General features: G+C 28.7%; 1 protein-coding gene across 1 annotated transcript; it reads right to left on the reverse strand.

Annotated features, from left to right (window-relative positions):
- Positions 1-15,865: 15,865 nt before the first annotated feature.
- Positions 15,866-24,795, reverse strand: p (WD40 repeat domain-containing protein pink). Its single transcript, XM_088182293.1, has 5 exons — positions 24,464-24,795; positions 23,898-24,008; positions 23,496-23,747; positions 21,158-23,425; positions 15,866-16,438 (listed from the first exon to the last, which is right to left on the reverse strand). The coding sequence occupies exons 1-5, from the start codon at positions 24,554-24,556 to the stop codon at positions 16,001-16,003; spliced, it is 3,162 nt and encodes a 1,053-aa protein (XP_088038419.1). The 5' UTR covers positions 24,557-24,795; the 3' UTR covers positions 15,866-16,000.
- Positions 24,796-24,928: the final 133 nt, after the last annotated feature.

Below are 24,928 nucleotides of genomic sequence, written 5' to 3' on the forward strand. Positions count from 1 at the left end.
TGATTTTTTATTGCATACATGCTGTTATTGAAAAATCATGTTTGCAATTAAAGCGATATTTGTTGTTACATAATGAATTATCCATTTACTGGTTTTGTTTTCGTACTTTTTTTTGCACGAATTGTACAATGATGAAAACATATCTTTATGAATTTTGTCTGGTCGTTAATAACGTGATTTTATCAATATTACGTGAGGTGTCGGCGTGGATTTCAGTTCAATGCCCAGTGGCGGCATTAAATTATTATAAAGAAATATATTAGCGGATTATTAAACAAACTCGCTACCTTTTGTAAATTTATCGATGAAAAACAACTATTATTAAAAACTTGATTTTCACCTAAGTGTCCAATAATTATACTATTCATTGATTGATGATTTATGAATGTTTTCATTAGTATTTGACTTTAAATAATGTTTACTTTATTATATAATCAAGAATTTTAATTAGAATTAATTAAATATTTTATAGTATATATTTTTAACGACTATGTTTTGCTGGAGATTTTTTTATGTACGTTTGCTATGTGTTTAAATAGAAAAAAAATGTTATCGTATATATTATATGTATATTATCTTTCATTGTTTAGTTAAGTGCCTGTTTTTAAGTTATTTAAGTTCTTTATTATCATTCGGTTTTAATTTTATATGAAACATAATATAAATTAATTAACTTATAAATTAATAAAGCAGAGGTTATTATTATTAAAAAAAATAATAATTGCTGTTTCATTAAAACTTTAAATCATATATTTATCTATTTTTCTTAATGCTTCTAAATGTTGCCTTTGAAAATCTCAGTAATTAATAAATATTGATTTTTAATTAAAAATAAATAAGACATTAAATACTTTGATTATTAAAACACGAAGCACAAATAAATGTAGCATAAAAATATGGCCAATACATAATATTAATTTTTATGACTGCATTTGATGCTTTAAAAATATATTTTTCAACATGTGCTAATACAGGTTTTTAATTTTAAATAAACCTTTCACAAATCGAATTAAACCTTTTTTATTTCCAATTAAACCTTTTTAATTTCAAATTAAACCCTTTAAAAATTAATGTAAACGTATAGTGGACTAAGAAATAACATTTTTAGTTCAAAGCGAAAAAGTATGTTAGCGTCATAAAAAAATGCAAATCAACCAATAGATATATTTTGGATAAAGCTGTAAAATATTATCACTTATAAGTGGAATATTAAACCAAAATACAAAGACAAATATGTAAAAATTATAAAATAAATTTTCATAAAGACGTCAACAACTATTTTCATTTTCGTCATCGATAAATAGCACCCTTTATATATTTATAATTTAAATATATAATTTTAATAAAACTCCATTGATTGTTTAATTACAAATAAAATTTACAAAAAAATCTGATCACGTAAGCAATTAAAAATTTTATGATTTAAATTTCATAAAAAAAATAAACCATTGCATTATAATAAGAAAACATAAATTCTTGCAAAAAAATTCCAAACAGTCGCAACCAAATATTTGGCCACATTTAAAAAAAATGTAGATCCAATTAACTTTAAAAAAATAATTCAGCATTTGGAATCGCTTTAAGAAAAATAGTACTTCATTAGCGAAATATTTCATATTTCATATTTCATATTTTAAAAATAAAATAATACTTTATCTTAGAGATTAACTCATTTTTAACCTATGCAAATCAAAAATTATTCACCAAAACGTAATAATAAACTTTCACTTTACGTTCAATTTTGATTTAAATTTGTGCCTAAAATAAACATTATTTTATCTTCCGTTAAGGGTTAATTGAGTGAGTTGTAAGAATTGTTTAAAAATTTCATGCTGAGAACAAAAGCCTTGAACATAAAAAAGATTATGGTCAATCTTTAGTTGAATTACCAACTTACCGCGATATTGAATCAGAACCATGCACCAAACTTTTGCATTAATATCACATTTCTGAATCACTTAAAACAGCTAAGAATAGTAAAAAAAAGCTTTAGAAATGAGTGCAGCGCAATCTAAATAAAGAAATAAAACGATGTTATTTTTCGCAACAATTTCTCAATCGTATTGTAACGATTAACGAAAAATAGATTCTCGACGACAGCAAAAAGCATTCTGTATAGTGTTAAATTAAAAAATATACAATGAAGCATTATAGAAAACTATATTACACAAAAATAAATTACAGCTAATATCTAATATCAAGAAATCGATTAAATGCACTAATTTTCGCATTATTAAAATCAAAAAGGTATAATTATATTACACGACAATGCGCGACCATACACCCTTTATATATTGAATGAGTTGGACTATAAAAATTGTCTCATTCATCAACTCTTCAGGCATCACTTATTTAATAAGCATTTCAAAAACTGTTTACATGGTTAGATATTCAATTAGCAATTTCATTATATTATTATATAATTCATGTACAAAATAATTCATGTATCTTAGCAATAATAATTCATGTAAAAAATCTAAATATAGTTTCACTACAATCGTGATTCATTGAGTGTAATTATTTTAATGCATGCATCCGATTCTTTCTTATGTAAGAATTATGTAAATCGTACGCCACTGTATTGATATTCAATAAAATCTGAAAAAGGATCCGGCCGCACACTGCTTAACACTTTTTTCTCCCACTTAGCCTGCAGCGGTGATCCAAGGTCCTGAACGAGAGGAGACCGATGCTATCATCGTAACGATCATCACCAAGCGCCATGATCCTCACCGTATCAGGGTCAAACCATTCAATCGAAACCTGTCATCGGAGCGGATCTTAGGTCATAAAGCACTCTATGGGGTCAAGACTCCATTAACACTCGAAACAATGGTATTTACACCGCCTTCATGACTTCCTAGTAAATTTCGATCAAAGGATAACAAAAAAGGCATTAGACACGGACAATTAATAAATCAACATCGTGTTTGGGGTTTTTGAACACTTTTTTGTTTTGTGTAGACATATGTTAAAAATATATATTATGATTAAATGACTATAATAAATTCATTATATAATAAACAATGGATTCAACGAAAAGCTCTAGCTGAAATGCATGTAACTACCGCTGCGGTTTTCCGCATAGGTATTCTAAAAATATACTTTGACATAATTTTTATCTTTGTGAAAATACTAAACATCCTAGAGGCTAAAAGTTTGCCAACTCATGATATTAATCATATCCTGATAGACAAAACCATTATATATTTTTTTAATTACTAGATTCACATCTGATCTCTAAACCAGTAAATCGTCTAATAAAAACAAGCAAACACGAGTGGCTGCTAAATTAGCATTTTGCACAAATATAAATTGAACATAAATATGGGTTTTATTATTGATCGGAATTTTATTTATTAAATAGCAGTAGAATCCTTTGTTGCATGCGATCATTCGTCATTAGTTAAAATTATATGATTATATATTAAAAGTTTAAATTTCAATAAAAAATAGGTCTGGATAATTTGTGTAAAGAAAAAATTAGTTAAAAAAGATGAAGTAATTATTTTATACTTTGATTTATTGTACAATATTATTATTTGATAATAATAAAAATAGTTATGTGTATATAGTTTTATTACTAATAACCAACTATAAAAAAATAATTTATTTATTTATTTAAATTAAATTAAGACCTGACAGACTACCCCAATGTGTCACGTTGGTAAAAAACAATACATTGTATTATTGCAATACAATGTATTGGTTTTGCAATAATATGATTGCAATAAAATGATTGCAATAAAATAAATCTTTTCTATGTATTCTATGCTTGGATTTATGCGATTTCTATTTACGCGAAATTTCTCAGATTGACGGTTAGAAATGCCACTTTTTATATTATTTACTTTTAAAAATTCTGGAGAATTACAGTTTATTTTTACTTCTGCACTTTAAAAACTTTTAATGTAATTAAATTCATTAATGCAATTTAAATAAGACGATAATTTAAAAATGGATATTCACAGTTAAAATTTAAGTGACACCAGAAACACCAAGATTTTTATGTAACGCATGAAGTCAGTTACATAATATTTTACCTATGGGCTTAGTCAACAAATAACTCTATTTTTATTAATAGATTTCTTCATATGATATGAATATAATATTTATTTTAAAATTGATTGGAAATCTATAGTTGATAACATACTGTCTAACGCATCATACAGTAATCTCTTTATAAAATACTATATTCAAGCATATTATTTATTTGTTATCATACATGTGCATGGCATAACAGCTTTACGCCAATGCACCTAAAACAAAAATGAAATACATATAAAATAAAAATATTAGTCATTAGACCACAATGCGGCCACCAATTGCAAGTATCTGAATCCAAACAATTCAATACTATCCGACAAATGGCTAAAAATAAATGTTTTTGCATTCGGTGCTTCAAACAAAACTCGGGGAAGCAAGCACAAATGCTAATTAAAATGCACATATAAACAAAGTGCTTGAAAATAATGTTTTTCCAGATATACATGTTGATGCGACTTGAGGAAAGCATATCCCAGTACACCTTGTATTTATTTTGTGGAAAATAAAATTGATAATATTTATATTCCTGGTGTACAGGTTTCTGAAAATTAATTTTTCATCTTTTCTATTAAAAGTGAGTACACATCTTTAATTGATGCGAATATCGCAAGACAAATCGCATCATATTAGATGATTTATTGCATATTTTATATATGCTATTTAGTTTATTTGAAACTTAAAACGGTTACCACTTAAACATATTGTTATCCATTTCATAATTAAAATTAAGTAGTGTTTTTGTACTAGAATATATCATGAAATGACATTTTTTGATGCTAAAGAGTAATCTCTTAGTGGATGACTAAGCATATAGATTTTCGACATTAAATTTAAATTTTCTACAATAATCAGTGATATCTATTTTAAGGAATACTTTAAAGTAAGAGTTTATAATTACTAATAATTTTATTAATACCATTAATAAAAGACAATAAATCTAGATTATATATTTAAGGAATTTTCGATATGTCAATGTATTCAGAGGAATTTGATAATTTTGTGTGAAAACCCAAACCAACCCGTTTTTATAGAATTAAGGCATGACAAACTTGATCAACTGCCTTTTGGAAATTTTTGTTGATGACATCCTACCTATATGCCAATATCAAAATTTATGTTTATTAATATTTAGGATAAGATTAATATATCTTAAATAAATTATATTTATAAATTACATTTAGTTTTTGAAAAATAGGACTATAAGATATTTGTAGTGAGAAATTCATCCCATTATTAAATTTCGTCATATTGTGTCATAGAAAAAATAAATAAAAAATACTATCCTATTAGTTTTATTTATTTTACAAGTAAAAGTGATTGATAAAACATATTTGCAATTGATAGAGACATTTCACAGTAGTAAGACCTCGAGGTCAAACACTGGTTATATGATGAATAAAAACAAGCATCGACATTTTCATGCCAATTTTTGTGGGAATCCAATTCAAGGACGATGGATTTTTCCTGGTCAATGTGTACTCGATGCTGGTACACACACGTCCATAAATCACACGCCCACGATATCTTCATATAATTATATTTATAAAATTATATGCATAATTTTTTTAGATTTTTAATCATCGTAAACGTGAAGCGAAAGGATTGCAACACATCAGACTTTAACTAGACAATGGAAAAGGGTCAAAGACGAGATGAGAGTATCATTATTTGGGACCAGGTCTGGGTCATGGTTCTGGTGCATAAGATTTCAATAAGACGTCTGTAGAATAAAAAATATATTTATAAATGTGATTTTTTGCAAGGCAATTTTCGGTCACGTTTCTTACAACTGTTCGTGATTTAGCTAATAAAATCTCTATTATTCTCTATGAAAATATTTTCACGATATGAATAAGATTGCCACAAAAAATATAATTGCTCATTATTAACAAATAAATAATTAATAATTAATAGGTGAAACGGTGATGATGATTATGATGCTCAAGACAAAAAACGTTTTAGTTTTCAATGTCAAGAGTTAAAATTGTGTTTAGTTTGAAATTAATGTTCTAACCTTTGACATATAATTTTAAATAATTGTGTTTTTTTATGTTACATTTCTGATGTATTGAGCATTATTTTTTTTATGTGAAGTGATTTGTTAATACACATTTATTCATATTATATATGAGTTCATAAATCAATTCGTGTTTATTATGTGACGTTTTAATTTATTACTAAATAATGACTATATCATTTCTTAAAAATATTTTAATGAATTTTATATGATTCATTGTGTTTTGTTATAATACATGAGAATATAATGAATGAAATTTCAGCTCCAGTGTGTGATAATATTGTGTATTAATTTTGATTTAGCGCAAATGCTGGTGAATAATATTACATAAACATTATTTAACTTTGTGTTATAATATTGATTTAGTTTGGAATTAAAAAAATCTCATCAATGGAGAATATTATTGCTTTAACAAAAATATTTGACTACTAGAATTTTTTATAGGTTTATTAAAAGACAATGTTTATAAATTACAATTCTGGTAAAATTTGACAACATATATTTTTTCGCTTATTACTATATTGTGAGTACATGTGCCTATTTTTTATACATAGTATATGGTTTACTGTCAGTTAGGTTTGTTTCTATAGAACTTTCAACGAGATTGTTTTATTAAAAAGTATTTCGGTAAACTTCTTTAAATATATATGTTAATTAAATTTAATATTTAATAATATATGCAAAAACTAAATTTATTGAAATTTAATACTACATTTGTACACCAAGAAACATAATACTATGTTTTCATTGATCTACCCTGAAATATCAATTAAAAATTCAAAAATTTTACTGTATAATTTTATTTGAAAGAAAATATATTTTACTGTATAATTTTATTTGAAAGAAAATATAATATGATGCATTTATATATAGCCCAATAAATTATAGTATCATATATAGTAAATAATTTAATAATTCGTGACTATGGCTGGAGAATCTCAGCCGAAATATAGGAAGAAAGAAAAAAATTCAAATAATACAACTTTATACGTTTTTACATATTACGAAGTCACATTAACATATTTACAAAAATGAATTACGCAATGCCTATTTTATTTTATAATTTTATGAATTAGTGTAAAAATCAACATTTTTATTTAAATAATTAGCATAAATACATACTTTTATTATTGTATTATATTAATATTAAAACAAATATTACCATATTTATTGCATCTAGATGTGAGACCTTGGACAGAAATATTATTGTTTTCCTTCTACTACAATTGTATATATTCTTTCGATGAAGCTTACTCAACTTTCATATGTCAAAGAAAAGCAAGATGAATCACCCTTTTTTCTTGTTTTATTAAAGGATATAATTTATTTATTGTTATCATTAACTCAATAAGTTATTGGTTTATAGATATTTCACAATAGTAACATTTCATTATTTGATATTTATTTTATTTTTCTACATTAAATAATTCCACGTATATTGATTTTATCGTATTAAGGAAGCATCTTTTGCTAAAAATTTAGCAAACTGTAATGAAGGCATAGTTTTTTCGTACTTTGTATTTACAAAAAATGACTATTGTTTTTTTGTAACTCAGTGCTTTCATCATCATTTTATTAAAGATATAAGTTAAATATTAGATTACAATTATTCCAATATTTAAAATACTAAAAACGTCTACTAGAGAGCCGATAAACTAACACAAAAGAAAGATAAATGTTTGTTTAAAGATAAACTTTGGAAGAGTGATCGATTTTTTACATCACACTTCGTTGACTATTATAATTTTATTGCTGAATGAAACAATCATAAATAATAAGCCTTGCTTAAGACTTGCCAACTATATCGTTTTAAAATATAATTATTGCAATTTAAAAATTTTAAAGTATTTCGAAAACAATTTGATGCGACCAGTTAGGGTTGAAAGCATGGCTTCGAGCTATCTATGGTGAAGTGTTTAATGATGACGTCCGGCCAAGGATAAAATCTAAGCGAATAGTTTTTCGCTGCAGTATTGACCTGCTTTAGTAGGGTCTGAAAGCCGATTAGTTAAATCCCAATAATCTCTGCCATGGTTTAATTACTGCTTAGCGTAGGTCTACTGTCAAACATAGCTTAAGGTCTGAAATCCCTGGCGCTTGTTTCTCGGAAAACTTCTTTGAAACGTGTGACTCATCAACATGTCTTTCAATATTTAAAAAAAAATATTCACAATTTCTTTCTGACTCTAAAGTAGCGAAAAACATAGCGAAGATGGCAGAGTGTGATTGCAGTAAAAAATGTAATAATTGAAAATATTGAACAGACATATTTCATAAGACTGTTTAAGGCAGTAATGTTTCTAAATGAATATTATTTATTTTTCTTTACCAATCGATTGAGTATGTATGTTTTTTAATAGTATAAATATTTCCAGATTGCATAAAATGACTTTATAGTTTATTGTATGAAATGAAAGTTTATTTTAAAATGAGAAAATATTTTTTACCTTTATTCTAAATACAAATAAAAATGTTAAGATGTTAATCAACATTAGGCCGCATGAAAAAATGCTCATTATTATAGTTACTTTATTTTTAACAATGCTCAAAAAGACCATGAGCTTTTGAGTTAGTGGAGTAAAAATTAACCGAAATCATCTGAATCGTGTCCAAATTAGTCAAATGTTAACGACTGCATGCGCGACATTTGATTTTTTATATAAAATATAGTATATTTCCATTCATATTTTTTGATAAATCACACCGATGACCTTCTACCGGCAAATTGTCCGAATAGCCCACCGAACAAATTCAAGACATGACATTTGACACTACTTCGCAACCCGAAGAAAAATTAGGAAACCACGACCGAAGCATGTTCCATCCATATTTTTTTGCAACAATCTTTCGACCTTTCAAAGCGCTAACAAGAATATTGCATTGTTTATGTTTGTACCAATAAAATGCTATGAATTTATTTCGGGCAATTTTCGCATATTAAGGCCCAGTTTACACTTAATCAAATAATGTGAAGTAAAAGTTTACCGAAAATGGTATCATAATTGAACATTGTTCATAACGAGAGTGAAGCTTTTATATTGCATAAAAACATCACAATGTAAAATCTGAGACGTTTTGTTATTAATGTTATGACTGTTGCAGAAGACGTACAAACAAGTTGAATCATTGCTATGGTTGTAACTAATAAATCTACTGAACCTCATTTAGAATTTTCCTTGTAAAAATCCTTGTAAAGTAAACACTAAATATTCATATTAAAAAAACATTTCTAATTTATTATAAATATATATGAACGAGTTTAATTATTTTTTATATTTCTGAATATTATTATCTTACGTAAATAATTAAAGAGAAAATAATACACAGTAAGAAAGAAGAAGATCAAAATTAAATGATAAGAACCGGACCAGCTCCTCGTATCTGACATTAAATATGTCAATGTGCAATGCCAGCGTATTGAACAGCTGGATGTCGACAGTCATAGACGATTCGGCTAATGCGCATATTCTGCCTCTAATGAGCAGCAAAATAGGACGTGATCGTGATTCTCGAAGAAGTCCCGGAACCCAAAACTGGAATTCCTCCAGAAGAGTTTGATTGTCGACAACTCTTCAGTGGTTTAAATAATGCTTGGTGACATACAACTTTCCGCGATAACACAGTGAGTCGTATTTCAACGCACTTAAAAGAAAGGGGCTGGGATATAAGAATGGATAATAATCAAATATCATCTTATAAAGTATCACAAAAAACGTCCTTCCTTAACTTCTCAAAGCCGTGTTTCAGATCTGAGCGCTCAGTTGTTCTTGATGGTCAGAACTGAAGAGCAAATAGAAGAAGGAAGCATTTGATCAGAAGGCAAAGATTCCTCGAAAACAGAACGGAATTATTACTTGAAACAGTTATAATTATATATGATATAATTGCCAGTAAAAACATATTTTATTATACAAAAGAATTAAGAATCAAAACTCATTGACATTTTCTATTTAGTAAGTCCAGATATTGTCACTAATGTGTAATTTTAAATATATAACTTTTTATTTATCTATAAAAAAATTTATAAGAAAATTCCATAATGATAAAAAAATGCCACCATAATATAAAATTGTAGTGCACTTATCTAGTTTGTTCTATAAGTTAGAGATGTACAATTCAGATTTTTGATTTGTAATATGTCATTTTAACTCGTATTGCATGCTATATTTGGACCTGGTAAATCGTCTTTTTTGCATTGGTTGCAAAATGCGTTGCAAAGTAGAAATTTCACACGATATCGTCTCTTGCTAGGTGGCACTTCGTTCAAAGAAAATGTATTAATTTTTCTCATAGTCTGTTTACAAAACGCATACAGATTTATGACAACTTTCACCATCTAGTAAGTTTGGGAGTTGCAAATTTTTTGCATAAGGCATTGTAAGATCACAAGTAGTGTTCGAATTAAATTATGATAAAGACGATAATTAATGTGTCAAGAATAAACATGTGATATAACAGTAGTCCCTATTGGTTTGGAATCGATCCATAAAAAAACAGTGAGTATATTTTATATCTACTTTTTATATACAATATAGTGACCTGAAAATAAAAAAGTTTTTCTTTAATATTTGTTTCGTAAAATAAGCTTCAATATTACAGCAACTATAGAATATATAAATACGAACTAATCTATGCATTTTATCACTATATTAGTAACATCTTTGCATATTTTATCTATTGAAAACCGAAGCAAATCAATTCCATTTATCACTAATTATATACTGATTTATCAGATTCTAAAATTGTTATATCCATACCGTAAATCAAAAGCTTGGATCTTATGCAATCGAATAATAATCAATGCAATAAAGTTTCGTTTTTTTTTATAAATACTACCTGACCTTTTACAATCAATTATGAGTTTAACAGTCTTAACTATGAAGTAAAGAAAAAATTTATTGTAAAGTTACAGACACATTTCTAACGAGCAAAATGTTGTTAAACCTATTTACTAAGGTTATGGCATTTTTGATGGAGTAAGAGTTTGTAATTCATTGCGTTTAAAGTTAATTTGCATTAAATAGGCATTACGAATTAAAAATGTCACATTTTAACTTCCTAAATAAGCAATTTATATTAAAATCGTTTTTATAAGCAGTGAAAGTGCTATAGATATGCAGTTTTAATACTAGTTTTAATTATGCTATACAAATGTGAAATAATATTATTTTTCCTTATAACATGTGATTAAAACGGGTGTTCCATAATTCATATTTAGTTTTTAAAGCATTTAATAAATAAACTATTATACATACAAACTATGAAACTTTACAATCTATGTTTTTATTACTTCTAGCTCCCTGATATATTGTTGAATTTAATTAAATTATTAATTCCACCACTGTCCTTTAATAAGATTACATTTAACTTGCATTTGGATACATTGAAAGCTTATTCGTAACTATTTAACAACTGTCTCCTAAATGGACTTTATTAAATTCCGAATTTATTATTACTATTAACCCAAAATAGCTACAGTATATTTGTCATTAGGTAACCCTATTAAAAATATCCATCTGGGTGAAATCGTGGCTACGTGAGGACAATAAACATAACCTCTTTGCGAAATCAGCTAAGTCGGAAATATTTCAGAAACAACGGTTAATAATTTATTGGACATGTAACAATACGTGTAGTGTCGAAATTTGTGTATTTAAGATACTAAAAAAACGAAAATAAAGGTAAATATATTTATGTTTATGTTAGAATATGAATATTTACAATCTATCTCATTTATGTATAATGTATAGTTAATGATATTGCTATTCAGTAAATATTTAACTTAGCTGCGTTTTTAATAACGATTATAATAAAAAAAAATATAAAAAATACTATTTAACTTGATAATGGGCTACTTTTAGCTGCGCCATCAATATTTATACATAAAGTTTAAATTTTATGTAATAAAATGAGCTTCTAGGATTTATATATGGGTGCTCCAATCAACTGCACCATTTATTTGAAAGTCGTTGAAATGACTATTGATAATGTTATAAAAAGAAAATACCAACTCGCTTCGACAAGTGGTTTCATTATAAAGGAGAGAATTCATTTTTGAATAATTATGTAATAATTGAAAGATTTCACGGATCGCCTGGTGGGAGCGCCCGAAAAAACAACCGTTTTGGGTGAAAAATATGTGCGATAGACAATGCGTCCACTGCGCAAAAACCACTATTGCCATCTATCCCTTTTATTAACGTCCTCGAAAGTGGCTATCTTGCGGTTTCACTTTAAGGCGTAAACATATTTCGTTGGAAGATCTGAAAATCGATGCAATTGGGCAACCAACATTTTCATATGAGATTCGACAAAGCTGTCTTGAATCAAATATGTAATAGGTATCGACATACTGTAGATGGCATTCGAGACAACAAACGACAGACGGGCGGAGATAAAGACCAGTTTAAACATCAGACGGCATTCGAAGCAAACACAAGAGAATTCATTCAGGAATAAATGGTGGACTCATTCCTTTTATTGATGGAATATGAGCCAGAACGCTGCTATAATGTTTTACTTTCGTTCGGAACTTCTTTTCCGAAATTCTACCACTAAAAACCCAGACTTCACTTCTGACTCAGAATATACCAGAGTTCAGTCCTAACGTGTTTCCAAGTAAAGCTAACGCTGAATCGACCCAGACGACCGCTAAGAAGTCCAGAAAAGCACCCACTTTCACTTCGACTGTTCGATTTAGTCCAGCCAAGCAGTTTAGAAAAATGAATAAGAGACCACTTACGACGCAGCACACAGACAGAACAAACACAGTAATTAAAAGTTCCATAATTGTAGCCATTATTTCCATTTCTTTATAAATTGTACAGCCATATTTCAATTGTTGTGATTTAAAAATAATTAATAAAAACTTGGTGATTAAAAATAAACACGTGTACCAATCAGGTAACACAGTACCATTGACAAATCACGAGAAGAATATTCTTATAACAACCAGAAATAAATCTATATGATAAAAATAGTCCCCTTTCTTTATGAAAAATTCTGTACTAAAATGTAAATATGAAATATATATGTACGATTTTACATACTTTAATAAAAAAATCTGTAAGCTCATGCGAATGATATTTTATGGTCACTATTTATTCTTTTTTATAAATGCACTTTCTATCAGGCAAAAATCAAACGATTATAACATAACTTCTTTTATTAACTAGTACTATTGCAAGTTTACGATGCTTATTTTTCATTTTTCATTTATGATCAAGTATTACGAAATATTCATAACACCATAAATAGGCATATTCGCTTAGGGAATGCAAATAATTTTCATCATAAAAAGCCATCAGAAACCGAAAGACCTTCATGTCTGGCACGTTCGCCGAAAGCCTGAAAGTCAGTCATCACTTAATGATAGTCGTACTATTAAGTCAAATGTCATTTTCGCATCTGCGTTTCGTTTGAAAGTGGCTCTCGTCTATAATTTCCCACAACGGTTCAACTCTCAGGTCAAGGTTCTTAGTGGTTTGCTATACGCGGATCCGCTTGGATGTCATCACTTTCGATTGACCATATTAGACGTATATGAAAAATCATCATTACGGTGCATTTTATGCGACTTGTTGCACAACACGCAGTCAGGGCCGCATCGAGGCTTTCCAAGAAACAATAAGTATATCACTACTCGGCGTGAAATATATTGTTACCAGAGTACCGCCAAAACTTGGCAGTACTCTGGTAACACTGGCGTGACGGACTTCCTCGACTGGCAAACTCTGGCGTGCCTCGTTATTTTGTAAACACCATGTAAACTGTGATACAATTCAATAAAAAATACTACTGCAGTGGCTCAATCTGTGTCTAATTGCCACCTCCCATCGCCAAAATAGTAATTACATATTTGACATAGGAATAATTCCTATATTAAAATGTCTTTTCTTCGACAACTTGGTACTCCAAATAAATAATATATATTTAAAAACAATAAGAAAATAGAAAAAATATTATCACATATAATGCCTTACACTGTAAATATTTTTTAAATAAGAGTTGGCAAATTTTTTATTTTGTCTGATAAGGTGTTTGCTGCTTTTGATATCAATGTGGTAATTTGCGGTTTTTGATTGTACATCTCTAATATTATCCATATTTTATAACAATTTGTTTTAAATCTCACACCTCACCTTACTAAAATGTAACCATAACATTATGATAATTTATTGATCTTTTTACTGAATCAAAAAATTTTTTTTTCCAAATTAACAAATATTTTTTTATTGAATGCTTCCATTGTAACACAACAATGACATCACCTATCTTTGATAGTATATACTATATTTAAAAATATAAAAAGTATTTCATTCATATGCAAATTTCGTTCACTACTTAAAACTTTTTTTTTACATATATTACGCATTAAAATAAGTCACACATAAGAATAAATCAAACAACTTGCAAGGTGAATACACTTTATTCCAGTACTAATAAAAAAATATATATTCAATATTACACCAATACATCATTATATGATATTCTAAAATACCCTGACGTATACACAATTTATTTTTATTTTTTCAATAATGCATACCAAATATAACAATAACTTATAATAAAAATACACGCAGAAAAACAAAATTTGCGTTGCAACTGAACCCGACTTACACAAATGACTATGCAGGTTCCCTTTATTAACAAATATAAAATACGTATTGTAATTACAATATCACAAAATAAAATTGATCTAATTTTTACAAGAAAAGGAACTTTATTTTAAACAATTTTAAATATAATTATTACAGAATTTTGATAAAACAATAATAACAATAAGCACATAATTAACATTCTAAATGTGTATGAAAAATCACTTGTAATTTTTAAATTGTGCAAAATCTCATTAATTTAACTTATGTATATTTACAATATAAAATTACTCTTTGGCTAATAAAAAAAAACACATTGAACGTTTATAATAACCATTAAGATTTAAGGAAAATCTTGAGTAGGTAATGGATAGGTGAGAGCAGTCGAGTATATATGTACATAAATATGTACCTTAATCTTTTTTACAATGTTTATTATTGTTTCAGAAAAAGGCGTTAAATACAAATTTAAGTTAGCACCATCAAGCGTATAAAAAAATAATAATCAGCTATGTCTAAGTCGAAAATTTGTTCAATAATAAAAAATTGTACACGAGTCTTTGAATACAAATATAGACATGTCTAACTAGATTAGACATTTATATTAAAATGATCATCTCAAATATAAAACAATCTTTATTTTTTTATTATAGAAATTAGACCTTTAACTTTTGTACTTTTGTGATTTAAATAAAAAACAGTAATTAAATTATTCATTGGTCAGTTTGAGATGATCAAATTTTGTGATAAAATATTATATAAATATTCTATAATATATTATGTAAATATTATCTACAAAGATAAACAGTCATTGTTTATTATAAGTATATAATTGCCAAAAACCATATTATTGCTATATAAATTGATATATTTTAGAGTATGAGTATATATAATGGAAACAGCGTTGTCAAAAATGTATTAAACAATAATAAACAGTTAATAATTTCATATATAGATACAAAATATATATCTAATTACTTTGAATTATATTTTTTATAATGTATGTACACAATTAGAGATGTGCGCAATATATAAATACAAATTACATCAATCTTTCATAGATTTTCACATTTGCTACTTTATGTTTAAGGGACAAATATTTTGGCTTCCATACTTTTATATTTTGATAAGAACTATCAACGATATGCTTTGAAAGCCATTACACATATATTTTAAATTGTTTTATAACAATCTGGCAATACGAAAATACTTTGTATTTATGTTTTATACATAAGTAAATATTGAATTATTTGAAGGATAATATCATAATCCATATTAAAGTCATTCTAAATGTATTTTAAATAATACTGAGTATAAACTCAAATGAGCAACTAATAATTTACATTATTTTAAAACACAAAGGACACAATTTGACTTTCAAAACTCTCAAGCAAACCCCGTGGAAAGTGTGTCCGCACGAAAACGACCATAATCCGGCTTCAGCAACAAGAACTCTGCTGGTCAAAGGTAGACAGCAATGGTGGCAATCTTTATTCGGACATAGATCTTCTATATGCTCTAATGTTTGCTCTAAATTCATTCCGATTTGATAGCTTGGCTTCGCTTTTTTTGTTGATAATGTTATGCCGTCAAAGTTTAACCACATGTTGCTGATCAAATCAGGTTGATTTGAATGCTCGTCTTCTTCCAGTGACGAATTTGTAGTTATCGGCTGCGTGACTTTCAATCCCCAATGTGATGATTTTGAAGCAACAGATAAAGGCAAAGCTGTGTGGAGAAGACCGTTTTGTAAACATTCTTTTAGATGTAAGCTCATCTGAAAAATTATCAAGCATTTAAAAATAATATAATACAAATATACGTAAGTGCAATAAAACTCTTCAAATAGTCATCGACCTTGTGTTAAGACATCACCCGCTTTAATCCTTTTTTGTCAATTTACTGTTTCAGTCAATCGTTGTTTATTAATTTATATTAAAATTAAAATTAAATAAAATTGATAAATAATGCTAGTTTAAAATGTTATGTATCACATATGCATTAATTCAGTATCCGGACATCAGAGGGTTATAGATCTTGGATTAAGTCGTTTATTATTCATTTTATGTGATTTTGAGAACAATGATTTGTAGTATCTTTTGAAAAGAGGGAATTTTATTAATACATTTTTTCGATTCATTTTTATTCATAAATATGATTTAAGCTTTATTCCAATCGAAGAGTGCTATGGCTTGGGTTACAATGGTGCTAACGTAATGAGCGCTGTTTATAATGGAAAACAAACAAGAATAATAAATATCCAACCAAATGCAGTGTGTAAATTGTGCTAGTCATAATTTTAATTTAGTAATTAATGATAGCGTAAATAATTGCACACAAGTTTCGTTATTTTTCGCACCGCTCCAGAACATATATACATTTTTCGGAAATAGTATTAAAAAGTAAGATCTTCTTTCCAAATTTACATCTGAATCGGGAGTCTCGGTAATAAAACTAAATCCTTCTCGCTGGTCTGGTAAATTGCAGTCTATATAATCAGTAAAATCATAATAGTATTAATCAGTAAAAGAGAAAGAAGTCTTCAGTACATTTAATTTCGTATTTATTTGTGTTCTCTTACACAAAGTTATGAATGAAATAAATTTTGCATCAAAAACTATACAAAAACGAAATGTTGTGTTGGACGAAGCGAAGATGTGTTAAATCGTATAAAAACAATATAAACATTATGAAAAGTTCATATGAAGAAATAAAATGTGAAGTGAGACTTGACAAATAAATGGGGCCTGGATAGTGATTTCCAAACGAAAAGGCAAAAAATAATCAAACGACATTTTGATGAACTGAGTTTGGATTACAATTTTCAAAACGAAGAGCAATTATTTAAAGTATATTATAACATTATTGATAAAATTTTAATGCAAATAAATGAACTAATAAAATTGTTAAAATGTCAAATGTAGACATTTTAAATTAGTGCTCAATGCTAAAAAATAATAAAAGTGTTTACAGACCAATTAAAATTTAAAATAATAAAGTAATAACATTATTAAGAAATTAATCTTTAACGATGTCAATAAAACAGTTTTCAGACGTATTAAATATAATTGTATGGAAAGCGAATTTAACTATTTTTCACTGTGCTAGTTACTGTCGCTAGTATAGAACATGCATTTAGTCAATTAAAATTAGTTAAAGATTATAAAATAAAATCATTTAATCAGTCAAGACCCAGTGAACTTACTATATTAGCAATCGAGTATGAAGAAACCCGAAAAAAATGTCATTGCAAGACATGATTGCAGAATTTTCAAATGCAAAGGTGAGGAAGGACATTTAAAAGCTGCGGGCCAAATTTTCCTAGTTACATGATTATCTGGAATCGTGAATCATGGAAGCACATGGAAATACCATCTCTTATAAAAAAATAGACTAGTCGCGAAGCCTTGAAAGGGATTAGGGTCACTCTCTCTTGGATTTCACTAAGAAGTGCATAATCTTAGTGAAATAATGTACAAGTGAAAACTCTTTGTATATTTTGTAAATGCACAAACAAACCCCATAAGCAAAATTATGTAATGAATAACTTATATTTATGTAAAATGTTCTCAGCTCTATAAATCAAATATAAAAAAAGAGGTATGAATTAAGAAATTAAAGACTTATGAATAAAATTATAAGAATAGAATGCCTGCAAAAGACTATAACACAGACATTAACTGGCCATACACGCTCGGGCACATCCGATGGTCGCGGGTGCCTGGTGGATAAATCCGATCGTGTGTGCTGAGAAAAGACACAGATTTGTCTGTTCATCGTCTCTCTGCTGTATGTGCTTAAAACGAACGGATCAGACCCGGACAGGCAGATTCAAGCACCCGCACCCGATAGTTAACAGTATTTTTTGTTAAAATTTGTTCCTTAAGTGATTTTATGATTGCTCGCTTTATTAATTTGCGCCAAAGTTGCCGCCATCAATCAATGTTTAAATAAGATTTTGGTGATAAGGTTTTATTCCTTTATGACAAGTTTTTGGTTTTTTCAAAGAGATATCAAACAACCGTTTTAAATGGACGCATAAAAAAGACTGATGTCCGAGTTTAGACAATTTGCATATGTGGCGAAGCTTGGACAGATCTATCCTGGTGTCCGTCAGACACATCTGTGCGTGTGTGTTTAGATAATAAGAAAATAGAAAACCACTTAAAATAAATAAAATGAATTACAATAAAATTGCAGAGATATTTTTAGGGTAATTAATTATATCGTGTTTATTTAAAAAACTGAGCTTTTGGTATTGATGCTTATATAGGGTGACCATTCTTTTGGAGTACAATCCAGGACTTTTTATGGACAGGACAAAATGAATTTTTTTTAAGGACTTCATCACAGTTTTCTATTTTCTGCTTGAAGTCCTCGCAAGTATTGCATTCGAAATCACACTTTTTATAACCATTGGGTAACTGGGCTCCAAATCTCTCATTATTAAAATAAATTTACTTAAAAGGTTAATTAAAATATCGAAAATAACTAATTTACTTACCGGAATGAAGAATTTGCGATTTTATTTATACTTCTGGAGATCTGGAATTCAATCACTGCTTTCACGATAACAAAACTTCACGTCAAAGGACGGAATGAAAACGAGAAATACAAAAAAATTGTCGACTGAACTTTCGAAAATGTGTTTAGGATCAACTTAAACAAAAAGCATCGGCGCTCAGGCAAAAAGTCATAAACTAGTAAATAATAAATGAAAGTTGGGCGGTACTCGGACTCGGCAAAAAAACCGTACCTGTTTGTCGATACCCGAATACAAAGACGACATCTAATGCAAAATAATGTTGGTTTACAATGTTGTCAATACAAAGCTCTGAAAATAATTCGATCTGTATGTGAAAATATAACATAAACCAAATTTATTTTGATAATATACGAATCTCGAAATACGATATTTTCCGGGACATATATTCATGCTGGACGTGGAGTTAGAATTCGGCAGTCTCGCGAATCTCGCGGACCCGAAACGAATGGTCACCCTATGCTTATAGTATTTATACAAATTAAAGAATGTTAAAATTGAAATTTTTGGTGCTAAAGATACATGTAATTTTAATCTTGGCTATTAGAATTACGGTGCTCGGATTTTTCGGAACATGAATTTTGCGGATAATGATTTTTACAGACACAATTATTTCGGACAAAAACATATTTTTAATATTATATTTAAAAAAATCAAGGTAAAGATTTGGATAGTTGAATTTTTAACTACAAGGTGCAATGTAGCAATCAACTTGATTTAAATCCAATAAATCAATATTTTTACTTATGAAAAAACTTTTATCATTTTTTTCATAAGATCTGTAGTAAGTGTTTTGATTATTTTTATAACATTTATAACTAGTTGACCTCTACAAAAACGGATAATTAAATGTTAAATAAAGATTGATTAGGACTATTTGGCAGGAGCCTTTATGAAAACAAATGGAAAAGTGGGCTAAATTTTTACCCTCTGATTTATGTATTGTTATTCATTGACAAAGTCATTCCCAAATATGCGCCGAAAGTTTATTTTTATTATATGTAATATGATGAATATGCGGATGACAACCTCAAGCTCGTCTTAATAACCTATTTCCATTATTGAAAGTGGCATTTTTGTCTAAATCTGTTCGAAAGGATAGTAACAGAATATAATAATGACATGTAATAAAATGAATCCCTCATGTAACTTCAAACCTTTTTTTTCTATTGTCTTGCCCAAATGGCTTTTTCTATTACTACATAGTTTTACGTTACTTTTTATGAAATTAATCTTTCTATTTAAAGTTAAATATCATACATTTTAAGAAGTAATAATTTATAAAGATTTCTAGCTAAATAGAATTTGGCTTTATGAAGACACACACAAATCAACTAGAAACAGATATTTTATTAGAATTTAGTCCATTTGTTGAAAAAATACGATCCATTGCTACAAGAATGTGTTTTAAAAATCAATCTAGGAAAGAATTTTGCACACAAGATAAGAATACTACTCAATAGCTAAAGGGATTGACGGGTTCATCAACTGAACCACTCATCTATCTGGACTTTCGACTCTTCTAGCAAAAAAACGCTCTCGTAGAAATGCCAGGTTAACAGGTACCATTTATTGGTGAACTATTAATAAATATATTTATGTATGTCTACGTAAAGCTTATTTTTTCTAATGAAGTTTGTGAAAAATAATAATAAAAATATAAGTACGTTTCTATAAAATAGTGTTATAATTTTTAGAACAGACTTTTACATTTACGGATTCTACAGTAAACGATGGATAAAAAAAAATAGTAATTTAAATCTGATGTAAATTAAAGAAGCTGTAAATATTTGAGCGAAACACTATTTAAAATTGAGTAAAGATATTAACAAAATTAATAAACGGACATTCAAACTAAATAGTTTATACACTCAAGATAAAAAATATTTTTAGCATCAAATATATTAGTGAAGAGTTTTATTGTATTATATATTTATATAAAAAAAAACATACCTCCATAACAGCATCTTCATAATCGTATGCTTGATATATCGCATCAAGCAAATTTATGCTCACAGTAGAATCATACTTCTCAAATAATTTAACAAATAAGCATGAATGATAGAATTTCAGCGATAACTCATGAGCCGGAATTAAATCTGAAAAAGTCTTCAAAATAGCAGTGGCATTTTTGCATCCGACTGACTTGATTACGAGCGCTCCGATAGAATCCCAACCGATGATCAATTTATTCCGCAATTTATGTCCTTTATCCGAGAACTGTTTGCCACAATTTAAGCATTCGTTTCTCTTGAGGGTCGCCAGCAACTTTATGGCTTTCTCCCACGTCTTCACTGTAAACTGAGGCAAATACATATAGAGAAGTTCCTCGTCTAATATTTGTAGAATCAAAAGCAATATATTGAGTAGATCCTCGTTTTTACGCAGCAGTAAAATTTTCCTCCACATATAAGGCACTTTCTTGCAAATGTCGTAGCATTGCTCTGATTGACTCGACTCCCATTTCTTCTCGATAAATACGTTTATTAGATCGGTGAAGAGAGGAGTTTGACTAGAATTTGTGTTCGGAAGCGGATAACCGCACTCGCAGCTACAGGCGCAGCTTGACTTTGTGTTGATCACGATGAAGGCTCGAAGAAAATATGAGCATAATTCTTCGTTTTCTATCACAGCGTTTATCGTTTTATCTATATCGTTTTTGGTTATATGATGCAATAGCACCTTGCCGCAATGATAAGCCGCATAGCTCGACGAGCTTCCTAAAGAGATCATATACTCCTCCACCTCTTTGATCGTCTGATAAATAATATTAATATCACAGGAAATATCAGCTAAGATAGGATGAATAGTTTCGCAATAATCGATTTCGTTAAAATCCTTAAGTTTAATATGACTCAAAATTTGTTCGATAGTTCTGTTGACTTTCGGAGTGTCATCCTCGAATGTTAATTTATTACTGCTGGGGGATTTTTCTATAATGTTATTATCCTCACTATTCATCTTAATAATATCCGATGTTTTATTAACAGAAAACGTAGCGACGTCTAATGGTTCATTATAATTCTTATCCATACTGATTCGCTTCATTTTATTCTCTAAGTGATCCCAAGTCTTCTTTAATGTTTTAGTACCTAATGTCAATTTGTCGCTAACAGTGCTACCAAAATCTTTAATGACTTGAATCGGATCAGGCGATATTTGAAATAGCATCGAATCGTTATCGTCTAAACTATTTTTACTCGGTGATTCAGTTTCTGGACAAGAATCAGTATCAAAATCTTTAGTTAAATAACTATTTTCGACGACTACTATGCCAATCTTCGGTTTTTGCATAAACTCCTTCCGTACTTTAATAATCTCATCTAAAACTGGACTTATTTTATCGAACAGTTCCAATTCACCGCTCTCGCGCAATTTAGATCCAAGTTCTGATATCAGATGTATCTTTTTATATTTTGGGATAGAATCAATGATAGACGAAGCGTATAAGCTGCATATTTTAGCACACAATTTAAACTTTTGGTTAATAAAGCATTTCAACAACAATTTCTCAACACTGTTGAATGACAAAATCGTAACATTTCCATTGGCTCTCCAAATGTAAATGAAATCACTGATTATTTTGCAATCTATGATATCATCGTATCGATCACACCATAATACTACTGACGGATCTTTCGGATCTAAGATGTATATAGCATCTTTTGTAAACGTAAAGATAAATCTATGTTTAAACATCGATAGTTTTGTGAAGCATACAGATTGAGGCTCGTAAGTTTTGCTTTCTTGATCAATGGAAAAATCTTCAGTTTCAAAATTATTGGAGCTGATAACGTCAGTCGGTGGCATCGCCAATAATTGCTTGAACTGATGAGTACATAAAACAATGCCGTTGATTTTGACTTCCCATAATCTCGATCCAGGTCTAGCGCAGAATATTTTTAAATAACCAAATTTATCAAATGAGTTTATTTGATCTTGTTCCGATAGTATGCTATAAGTGCCATTCGTTTTTGCTTCGTGACTCGGACTCGAGTCTTCCGAGCTGACTTGATCTGTGTTGTAGAAGAAAAAACAAGCTCCGTACTCGCCGTCTCGTAACTTCTGCCCAATTTGAGCGTATTGCTCTTTGGTTGTATCACAAATAAAGCAACGAGAGAGCGTCGACACTAAAAGTTTGCTCTCCTTTATATCTATCTGCACAATACGAGAATCTAAGTGCATGAGGGCTGAGGCGGGAGTTTGAAAGACATTTTTCGCCTAAAACAAATAAGTAAAGAAATTATATGTTAACGAATATGTAAAAACATAACCCTAAATAGATACATACGAATGACTTTGACACGTGTAGTACTGAAACTATTCCTGTATCGTCTCCAATATATAATTCATTACCATTTTGATTCCAAATCATATGTGTAATTTCATTTCCCTGATGTTCTCGAGATATTTGTAATACGGGAGATTTCATATAAGTTCCGATATCAATTCCGCAATCGCAGACGCAAACAATGCCTTTGTGTGTTGCAAATGCTACGCATTTCTCTTGAGGGGATATTTTTATTTTTAATATAGAGCCCTCCTGAAATATTTACATATAATTGTTTATTTCATTTAATAATAAATCGACAGGTCGTTTTTTCATTGATTACTATCAACGAACACGACAGGTATTTACTACCTGACCTATCGGTTAAGTGTTAATATAATTAATTTCTATAAACAATAGTACCTTATTCGGAATCAATTGAACAAAAGAACATGGTTCTCTATTAAACACGTATAGTCCTCCGCTCGTAGCGCCGAATATTAAAAGACTTTTTGATACATCAAAGCATGTATACTGAAAACAAAATTATAAACAATTATTATAACATTACAAACCTCATTCATTATATTGTAACTTAATACAACGAGCGTAATTCATATAATGTGATAAGATAACGGATGTGTAAATAAGCCTATATTATGTGATATAAACTATGTTATAATGCTTATAATTTTAATTAGAAATGATATGCGAGTTATGAAGATTTACTACTCATTTTATTTGGGTGATTATTAATAATAAATAATAAATTAGATCAAATTCATAATGAAAAATGTAAGTTTTAAATAAATATTATATTTAATATGTGATTTTTTTGATGTGTATTATGCTAGAATACTGTAAGTTAAAAATAAAACTGTTTAATACGCATTAGAGAATATAAATTATAAGTAAAGTTGTCGATTTTCATCAGTCATAGCGGCCATTTGAAAATGGAATTAATCGTAATTAATGAAATAAAAGTATACCTTAATTCTCTGGGTGCATTGTAGAGGATACCCGACAGCCGCTGATATGTCCGGCAGCTCAGTCAATAACCAGGGGTCCGCCGGTGGCTCCATTTATTTTTGGCACTTCTCCAAGAGATTACAGGAAGCGTTTGGCGTGCGATTTCGCTCTTGGAAACCGCGGCCGGCCTGCGGACCCAATTTTGGGCGGGTTAAATGGCACTCCACTCGTTAAAATTTTGTATCTAAAATTTTATTTATCTAAAAGCGTAGTCCAGTGACCCTGCCGAACAATACAGCAGTATTGACACTTTGACAGCCGAGGCGCATGCGCAATCTCGCTTTTGACATATGATCTAAGCGTTGTTATATTCGGCCATGTGATACTATTTTTTTTTACACAATTATATAAATAATAAAATTATATTTAAATAATTAAATATATATAAAACACATAAACTATTTTATAATGGTTACCTATAATAT

This window comes from Plectrocnemia conspersa, unplaced genomic scaffold (genome assembly GCF_051122295.1).
Source record: "Plectrocnemia conspersa isolate PC_06_02 unplaced genomic scaffold, ASM5112229v1 ptg000003l, whole genome shotgun sequence".
Classification (NCBI taxonomy): Eukaryota; Metazoa; Arthropoda; class Insecta; order Trichoptera; family Polycentropodidae; genus Plectrocnemia; species Plectrocnemia conspersa.